The sequence below is a fragment of the Carcharhinus amblyrhynchos genome, chromosome 11 (assembly GCF_965287045.1).
Source record: "Carcharhinus amblyrhynchos chromosome 11, sCarAmb.v2.hapA, whole genome shotgun sequence".
Taxonomy (NCBI): domain Eukaryota; kingdom Metazoa; phylum Chordata; class Chondrichthyes; order Carcharhiniformes; family Carcharhinidae; genus Carcharhinus; species Carcharhinus amblyrhynchos.
In genome coordinates this window covers 5,900,098-5,910,436 of record NC_137334.1, presented here as the reverse complement: position 1 = coordinate 5,910,436, position 10,339 = coordinate 5,900,098, and the positions used below count along the sequence as shown (strand labels likewise).

General features: G+C 49.4%; 1 protein-coding gene across 1 annotated transcript; it reads left to right on the top strand.

Moving 5' to 3' along the window:
• Positions 1-483: 483 nt before the first annotated feature.
• Positions 484-8,386, top strand: LOC145349649 (NAD(P)(+)--arginine ADP-ribosyltransferase 1-like). The gene is made up of 2 exons (XM_080198169.1): positions 484-609; positions 6,929-8,386. The coding sequence occupies exons 1-2, from the start codon at positions 552-554 to the stop codon at positions 7,855-7,857; spliced, it is 987 nt and encodes a 328-aa protein (XP_080054295.1). The 5' UTR covers positions 484-551; the 3' UTR covers positions 7,858-8,386.
• Positions 8,387-10,339: the final 1,953 nt, after the last annotated feature.

Below are 10,339 nucleotides of genomic sequence, written 5' to 3'. Positions count from 1 at the left end.
AAATATGTTCTTCATTGTTACTAGGACATTGATGGATGTGGTTTATTCGACATCCGGGGATCCCTCATTATTTAAGCCTTAGTTACAGTGCGAACCTGGTCAGCTTTTACACATGGGCTATTTGACCATGGAAGTGGTCACCCACTCCTAATCTGCGTACATCAGTTACGGGGCACACTAATGGACAGCAGTGAAGAACACTTGGTGAATTTTAGGATTCTCTAACTGTCTCCGGGAGGTCAATAATTCAACATAAATCAACAGAATTTGGTATCGTTGACCCTGCGAGGTGAACAAAGCAATGGGAAAAATTCTGTCCTGTATTCGCCTCATGAGTCACGTTTGAAACCAAAACTCGGGGTCAACCACATAATGACCCCCTCCCACCAACCCTGGTTTATACTCAAGCTCCCACAATTCATCACAGGCAAGATGATCAGAGTCTGAAGGAAAATTTGTCTCTTTAAATACAACTAACACTTAATCCCTTCATTTATTACAGATATCAACTAAAAAGGTTTCTTCTGATGTAATTTGCGAAAGAAACAGGAATGTTTGAAGAAATGAGGTTGCAGAGTTTCATTCTGATTTTTATCCTGAGTAATTATGGTAAGTATGGAAATACAGATTGTAACGATCGAATCCGTTACCATACAATCACAGAACCCCTACAATACAGAAGGAGACCATTTGGCCCATCGAGTCTGCACTGACTTTCCAGTAGAGAATCTTACCCAGGTTCTTGTATCCTTGTGAGCCCATGTATTTACCTCACCAATCCCCCAAACCTACACAACGTGGGACACTAAGGGGCAATTTAACACGGCCAATCCATCTAGCCTACACATCTTGGGACACTAAGAGGCAATTTAGCATGGCCAATTCCCCTAACCTACACATCTTTGGACACTAAGGGGCAATTTAACATGGCCAATCCATTAAACCTGCACATCTTGGGACACTAAGGGGGAATTTAACATGGCCAATTCCCCTAATCTACACATCTTTGGATACATAGGGGCAATTTAGCATGGCCAATCCATTAAACCTGCACATCTTGGGACACTAAGGGGCAATTTAGCATGGCCAATCCACCTAACTTGCACATCTTTGAACTGTGGGTGGAAACTGGAGCACCCACAGGAAACCCGTGGGGAGAACATACAAACTCCACACACTCACCTGAGTCCAGAATTGAACCCGGGTCCCTGGTGCAGTGAAGCTGCGGTACTAACCACTGTGCCACCGTGTCAGTGTGCCACCTCTATTTTTCTGCCTTTTCCATTTGGTAATTATTTGATGCACTCATTACTTGTGTAAATTTTCTTCTGGAATTGTTCAGTGTTTGGCATTGCGTTACCATTGGTGATCCTGCCAACAGCTTGATGAAGAAGAAAAATACCTTATTTGAAATAAAAGTTACAGCACCATCCATAAAGAGATGGTGGCTAAGGATCATAGCAATAGATCTAGGCATGTAGATTCTGGGGAGTGTTTCACTGTCCAGTTCGATCTTTGTAAATCTGTTCCTTGTCTAACGAACACCCAGCAATCCTAGTTTTGAAATTTTTCAGTTGAGCCCCTAACCTGATACAGATTTTGGAAGGAACATTGAGGACTTTGAGAAGTTGCAGAGTTGATTTACTAGAATGGAACCAGGGATGAATCATAGAGGTTTACAGCATGGAAACAGGCCCTTTGGCCCAACTTGTCCATGCCACCCCTTTTTTTAATCCCCTAATCTAGTCCCAATTGTTTGCATTTGGCCCCTATCTTTCTTCCCATCGTACCCATGTAAATGTCTAAATGTTTTTCAAAAGACAAAATTGTCCCTGCCTCTACTACCACCTCTGGCAGCTTGTTCCAGACACTCACCACCCTCTGTGTGAAAAAATTGCCCCTCTGGACCCTTTTGTATCTCTCCCCTCTCACCTTAAACCCATGCCCTCTAGTTTTAGACTCCCCCACCTTTGGGAAAAGATATTGACTATCTAGGTGATCTGTGCCCCTCATTATTTTATAGACCTCAAAAAGATCACCCCTCAGTCTCCTATGCTCTGGAGAAAAAGTCCCAGTCTATTCAGCCTCTCTTTATAACTCAATCCATCAAGTCCCGGCAGCATCCTAGTAAATCTCTTCTGCGCTCTTTCTAATTTAATAATATCCTTTCTATAATAGGGTGACTAGAACTGCACACAGTATTCCAACTGTCACCTTATCAATGTCTTGTACAACTTCAACAAGACGTCCCAACTCCTGTATTCAATGTTCTGACCAATGAAACTAAGAATACCGAATGCCTTCTTCACCACTCTGTGACTCCACTCAAGGAGCTATGAACATGTACCCCTAGACCTCTTTGTTCTGTAACTCTCCCCAACACACTACCATTAACTGAGTAAGTCCTGCCCTGGTTCAATCTACCAAAATGCATCATCTAGCTTTTAATTAAATTAAACTCCATCTGCCATTTGTCAGCCCACTGGCCCAATTGATCAAGATCCCGTTGCAATCGGAGATAACCTTCTTCACTGTCCACTCTGCCACCAATCTTGGTATCATCCGCAAACATATTAACCATGCCTCCTATATTCTCATCCAAATCATTAATATAAATGACAAATAACAATAGACCCAGCACTGATTCCTGAGGCACACCGCTGGTCACAGGCCTCCAGTTTGAAAAAAACAACCCTCTATAACCACCCTCTGTCATTAAGCCAATTTTATATGAGAAACCTCAGTTATGTGGAGACATTGCACCTCTTCATCCTCCTTCAAGTAAAGGGAGATGTGACCAATGTACTCAAAATCCTGAAGGTTCTTGATGAAGTAAACAAGGAGAAAATGTTTCCACTGGAAAAGGAACCAAAAGAGAAAATGCTGGAAAATCTCAGCAGGTCTGGCAGCATCTGGAAGGTGAGAAAAGAGCTGATGTTTCGAGTCCAGATGAGCCTTTGTCAAAGCTTAAAGGCAGAGAAAGTGGGAGATATTTATACTGCAGGGTGAGGGAATGAAAGATGAGTCATAGACACAGGAACCAGGAGAAAGACTGCTAATGGCAGTCCACACAGAGAGAATAAAGGGTGTAACTGGCCAAACGGCAGAGAAGCTGAAATCAGCTATGGTTTCCCACCGACAATTGTTGACAGGACCCTCAACAGTGTACATCTTCCACACCATGACCCTCACCCCCTCCCCTCCCTCCCAGAACAAGGATAGATCCTCCTTGTTCTGACATTTCACCCTGCCAGCCTCCACAGGCAAAGCATAATCCTCCGCCATTTTTGCCAACTCCAGCGTGATGCCACCACCAAACACATCTTCTCTTCGCTCCCTCTGTCAGTGTTCCGCAGAGACAGTTCCCTCCAGGATAACCTCGTCCACCCTCCACTATACCCAACACCTCTCCCGTCATTCATGGCACCTTCCCATGCAATCACAGGTGGTGTAACACCTGTCCCTATACCATGCTCACCATCCAAGGTCCAAAACATTCATTCCAGGTTAAGCAGCGTTTCACTTGCACCTCTTTCAGTTTAGTGTATTTCATTCACTGCTCCCAATGTGGTCTCCTTTTTATATTGGAGAAACCAAGTGTGGACTGGGTGATCGCTTTGCTGAGATTCCGGTTGCTTGCCATTTTAACATGATCCTGCTCCCGTGCCCACGTGTCTGTCCTTGGCTTGCTGCAATGTTCCAGTGAAGCTGAACACAAACTGGAGGAACAGCATCTCATCTTCCAGCTGGGCACTTTACAGTCTTCCAGTCTCAACAGCAAATTCAACAACTTCAGATGATTTGTTCTACCCCACCTCGACCCCTTTGTTTTCATTCTATTCAGTTTTTAACCGTTCTCTACATTTTATTTCTTTATTATCTTTCTTTACTTTTCTTTCTCCCTCCCTCTTTCCCCCTATTTTATCCCCTGTTTCCTTACCTCTCCTCCCCCTCTGCTTCCACTTTCACCCTTTTTCTCAATTTTACCTCTCTCCCATTCATCTCCCCACTTCCCCTCACACCTTCACCTGTTTCAGCTTACACTCAGATTTCAGCCTCTCTGCCGTTTGGCCAGTCACATCTTCCATTCTCCCTGTGGGCTGCCATTAGCAGCCTTTCCCCTGGTTTCTGTGGCTCTGACTCATCTTTCATTGCCTCACCCCGCGGTGTAAACATCTCCCACTTTCTGGGCCTTTTAGCTTTGACAAAGGGTCACCGGGACTCGAAACGTCAGCTCTTTTCCCTCTTTACAGGTGTGGGCAGACCCGCTGAGATTTTCCAGCATTTTCTCTTTTAGCTTCAGATTCCAGCATCCGCAGTCATTTGCTTTGGGTCCAGTGGAAAAGGGTCAATTAACGATGGATATAGATCGATGGTTACCAGCAAAAAAAAATGCACGGTTTATGAAGGCCTGGAGTGCAGTGCCTGAATCATAGAACCCTACAGTGCAGAAAGAGGCCCTTCAGCCCATCGAGCCTGCACCAAACACAATCCCACCCAGGCCCTACCCCCATATCCCTACATATTATACCCACTAATCCCCTCTAACCTACACATCCCTGGACACTAAGGGACAATTTCTTAGCATGGCCAATCAACCTAACCCGCACATCTTTGGACCGTGGGAGGAAACCGGAGTACCCGGAGGAAACCCACGCAGACACGAGGAGAATGTGCAACCCCCACACAGACGGTGACCCGAGCCGGGAATCGAACCCAGGACCCTGGAGCTGTGAAGCAGCAGTGCTAACCACTGTGCTACTGATGATGAGGTGGAAATACATCTCAGAATAAGTTCGAAAGGGAATGTGGATAAATATTTGAAATTGCAGCAATCTGGCGAAAGTGGAGAGTGGAATTAGAACAAAGGACAAAGAATAATGAGAAGTACAGCCCAGGGTCAGGCCCTTTGGCCCTCCAAGTCTGCACCAATCACATTTACCTATCTAAACCTGTCACATATCCCTCTATTCCTCGTTTGTCCATATGCCTAAATGTGGCCAATGTAACGGCCTCATCCACCTCACTAGGCAACGCATTACAGGACCCCCACCACCCTCTGTGTAAAAGATTCCCACAGCACATCTCCACTGCACCATCCCCCCCCCCTGTTATCTTGAACCTGTGCCTCTTGTAATCTCTACCCTGGGAAAAAAGCTTCCAACTGTTCACCCTATCAATACCCCTCATAATTTTATAAACGTCTGCCCCTCAGCCTCCGTCTTCCCAGGGAGAATAATCCCAGTTTGTTCAATCGTAGCCAATACCCTCCATGCCAGGCAACATCCTGGTAAACCTTTTCTGTACTCCCTCCAAAGTCTCCACATCCTGGAGGTGTGGTGACCAGAGCTGATTGTGTAGCTCTTGCAGAGAGCCAGCGTAAACGCACCTTTGAGCGTTCTGCAGATTCATTTGTCTAATTTTTCTGTTTATATCTTCCAATGTAAGAGCCAGATTTGCTTTTATCATCATTCTCCCAGACTTCACCCTCTCTATTGGTAATTTAAATGCTATTACTTATCTCAAGATCCTCAAATTGAATTTTAAAATCCACAATACATTCTTCCACATAATTATTCTCCAAAATCTGATCGTGCCTCATTGGCATTTAAATAGATTATCTTTCTAATAGATCGCTTCCAGTAACTCTAATGGAAGAGACAGTAAGAAGTCTCACAACTCCAGGTTAAAGTCCAACCAGTTTATTTGATAATAAACTCACAAGCTTTCGGAAACGCTGTTCCTTCATCAGATGTGTGGAGGTTCCGATCAGAGAAAGGGCGTATAACGTCACACACAGTTTACAGAATACTGATTAGAATGCAAGTCTTTACAGCTACTCAAGTCTTAAAGGTGCAGACAATGTGAGTGGAGAGAGCATGAAGCACAGGTTAAAGAGATGTGTATTGTCTCCAGACAGGACAGTAAGTGAGATTTTACAAGCCCAGACAGGTCATGGGGGTTACAGACAGTGTGACATGAACCCCAGATCCGCTGAGCAGAGACTGATAGCCAAGCTCTGCACCCGTCAGCACAGCCTCAACCTCAACCTGAAGGCTGAAGATGAACATCTCGCCAGGGTCATCCCCACACCCCCACTTCTTGCCTTCAAACAACTGCACAACCTCAAACAGACCATTGTCCGCAGCAAACTACCCAGCCTTCAGGAGAACAGCGACCACAATACCACACAACCCTGCCACAGCAACCTCTGCAAGACATGCCGGATCATCAACATGGATACCATCATCTCATGTGAGAATACCACCCACCAGGTACACGGTAAATACTCTTGCAACTTGGCCAACATTGTCTACCTGATACGCTGCAGGAAAGGATGTCCCGAGGCATGGTACATTGGGGAGACCATACAGACACTACGACAATGGATGAATGAACATCGCTCGACAATCACCAAGCAGGAGTATTCTCTACCTGTTGGGGAACTTCAGCAGTCACGGGCACTCAGCCTCTGATCTTCGGGTAAACGTTCTCCAAGGCAGCCTTTGTGACACACGACAGTGCAGAGTCAATGAGCAGAGACTGATAACCAAGTTCCGCACACATGAGGACAGCCTCAACCGGGATCTTGGGTTCATGTCGCACTATCTGTAACCCCCAGGACTTGCCTGGATTTGCAACATCTCACTAACTGTCCTGGACGGAGACAATACACATCTCTTTAACATAAATAACTTCTCTGATCTGTCCAACACAGGGAGCTCCAGGTCACAGCTCCCAGAGCACAGCCTCTTTACCACCTGCATCTGGTTTTAATCGAGAAGTTGACCAAAATTCCCAGCATGCTTCACTCTCCAGCCAGAGCAGCCATTTTTAAAGCCACCGTTGCCGTTATTGTTGTTAAACCATTGTTGTAGCCGCTCTTTCACCTTCCACACTCCGAATCCGTTGCTTTTGTTTTCTGAAGGGGCACGCACCTTTCTCCAGAGCTCGGAACACCACCTGTGCCAAGTTTCCGAGAAAGAAGGCGACATCCAGATGGACATGGCGGTCCACTCGGCTGATTACTATTTCTCTCACAGTCCAGAGTCAGACAAGCTGGCAATAGAGTACAGTAAAGTGGAACGCATGAACAATGCAACCTACTACAATGAGGCTTGGCTCCGGGCCTTTCATGAATGGCAGCAGAGAAAAATGGAACTCAAGGTACCAAATGGTCTTCTGGAAGAGCACGTCATAGCGATGCTGTGCTACACTTTAGACCGTCCACCTCTGTACAGATATTTCAATAAAGCCATTAGAAACTATGGAGCAAACGATGAAATCTATTCTAAATGCTTCCATTACAAAAGTCTGCACTATCTGCTGACTGTAGCGCTGACCGTATTACGGAACAGTTCCTGGGGTCCCGACCCAGGAACGCAGGTCTACAGAGCGATGGACAGAAAGGTCTCGGTCAGCAAGGGAGCGAGGATCCGTTTCGGCCAGTTTGCTTCCACCTCTCTGAGGATGGAGGAGTCGGTCTCAACGTTCACAGATGAGAGCAGCGCCACCAACACGCTGTTTAACATCACCACGTCCCAAGGCGTCGCCATCCAGAACTTCTCCTTCTTCCGCCGGGAAGAGGAAGTGCTCATCCCGCCCCACGAGGTGTTCAACGTCACCAGAGTGGTCGACTGGGAGGACGATTTGGGGACACGAGGCGTCAACATCGCCCTGTCGTCTGTCGGCCGGAGACAAACGGAGGTCAGGCTGCAGTCAGATGGCCCCGGGCACCTCCGTGTGGAGAGGCTGCTGGAGCCTGTGTCCCCCTGGTGGTTCCTCATCTTGGCCATCTTGCTGATCCTGCTGTTTGCCTCTTGTCTCTTCTTTCTGAAGAAACAGAAATATATTTAACCTGCTGCTCCATCTGAATCTACAGCGTCTCGACAGATGGAGAGATGCTGCCTCACACCCTTGTCCCATTTAGATCCCAATCTGTGGCAATTACATTTTTGGGAATTAGGACTTCTCCAGTTTCGACGCTTTTTAATGCTACGTGTCCTGATAAAGATCATTAAAAATTGACTTAGGGATGTGACCAATTCACTTGTGCCTTGCAGTTAAAGTCTATCAGATAAAGTCAAGAGTTACTAAGTAGGTTGACAAACAAAAGGCTGAAGAGGCAGTAGACAAACATGAGGGAAACGGGACAAAATCTTTGCCGGAATTCTATCATCCGGCTCGCCACAGGATCGGAGTGGGCGAGGAGCGGGCGATGGTGTCAGAGTGCTTAGCACTGCTGCCCCACAGCGCCAGCGATCCGAGTTCAGTTCCAGCCTCGGGTACGTGTGGAGTTTGCACATTCTCCCCGTGTCTGCGTGGGTTTCCTCCGGGAGCTCCGGTTTCCTCCCTGTGGGTTAGGTGCATTGGCTATATTGTGTCGGGGGGGGGGATGTTAGCGGGGTAAATGCGTGGAGATGGAGGACTAGGGCCTTGGCGGTATGTGGTCAGTGCAGACTGGAAGGGTCAAAGGGATTCTACGAATGAAAATGTCCATTGGCCACGGGTGGGGCTTCCGGTCTCGGGTCGAGCGAGGCTGTAATATCCCGCCCGTTGTGTTGTTCCCATGAGCAGCGGGCAAGGTGGTCAGAGGTGAGCATAGAACCATCTGGTCCCTACAGTACAGAAAGAAACCATTCGGCCCATTGAGTTTGTACTGACTCTCCAAAAGAGCACCCCACCCAGGCCCTACGTGTATTTACCCTCCAATCCCTCTAACCTGCACATCTTTGAACTCTGGGAGGAAACCGGAGCACCCAGACGCAACCCACGCAGACATGGGGAGAATGTGCAGACTCCACACAGACAGTGACCCGAGCCGGGAATCGAATCCGCGACCCTGGAGCTGCGATGCAGCAGTGCTAACCCGCTCTGCCAGTGGGCAGGGGGCCAATGTTCAACTTCCCCCGTCAGGCAAATACACTTGTAGAAGTTTGAAGATGTATTGAGCTTCCCAGTGGGAAACAGCAGGAAGTTCATCCTCCTGAAAAATCCAGCTCACCGGAGCTGAGTTCCCTTTCCAGTGAAATCATTGACGAGTGAAAAATTCACGCCTTGAGATTTCAGACTGGTTATAAGAGGCTTGCGGGTGGGATAGTCGACTGGCCAGAGCTGGAGTGAATAGCTGCTGTTGTTTCCTCTTGGGGAACTGGAGTTCAACAATGTGACAACTGGGTAGCAGCAATCTGAGGGGTAGGGGGTAGGGAGTCTCACCGAGGGAGGGAGCCCGGGGCAGGGAGTCTCACCGAGGGAGGGAGCCCGGGGCAGGGAGTCTCACCGAGGGAGGGAGCCCGGGGCAGGGAGTCTCACCGAGGGAGGGAGCCCGGGGCAGGGAGTCTCACCGAGGGAGGGAGCCCGGGGCAGGGAGTCTCACCGAGGGAGGGAGCCCGGGGCAGGGAGTCTCACCGAGGGAGGGAGCCCGGGGCAGGGAGTCTCACCGAGGGAGGGAGCCCGGGGCAGGGAGTCTCACCGAGGGAGGGAGCCCGGGGCAGGGAGTCTCACCGAGGGAGGGAGCCCGGGGCAGGGAGTCTCACCGAGGGAGGGAGCCCGGGGCAGGGAGTCTCACCGAGGGAGGGAGCCCGGGGCAGGGAGTCTCACCGAGGGAGGGAGCCCGGGGCAGGGAGTCTCACCGAGGGAGGGAGCCCGGGGCAGGGAGTCTCACCGAGGGAGGGAGCCCGGGGCAGGGAGTCTCACCGAGGGAGGGAGCCCGGGGCAGGGAGTCTCACCGAGGGAGGGAGCCCGGGGCAGGGAGTCTCACCGAGGGAGGGAGCCCGGGGTAGGGAGTCTCACCGAGGGAGGGAGCCCAGGGTAGGGAGTCTCACCGAGGGAGGGAGCCCGGGGTAGGGAGTCTCACCGAGGGAGGGAGCCCGGGGTAGGGAGTCTCACCGAGGGAGGGAGCCTGGGGCAGGGGGGGAGCCAGGGAAGGGGGGGTGTATTTGGGGAAGGGAGACTTGCCGAGGGAGAGAGGGTCTTGCAGACTGAGTCTAATGTAGGAATGGGGAGGATACAGGAACTTGAGAGGGAGGGTGTTGCAGACTGGGCTGCGGAAGTGAGTTTCTGGGCGTGAATACTGGAGGAGAGATAGTTGTAAAGGATGGGGTCAGTGCTGTCTGTGGCGGGATCCTGGGGGCTGAACTGAGGGTAGGGGGGCAATGGACAGAACCGTCACAGTGAAGGGGGTCAGTGGGATAGTGGGATGTGGGATAGTGGGATAGTGGGATGTGGGATAGTGGGATAGTGGGATGTGGGATAGTGGGTCAGTGGGATAGTGGGATGTGGGATAGTGGGTCAGTGGGATAGTGGGATAGTGGGATAGTGGGATGTGGGATAGTGGGAT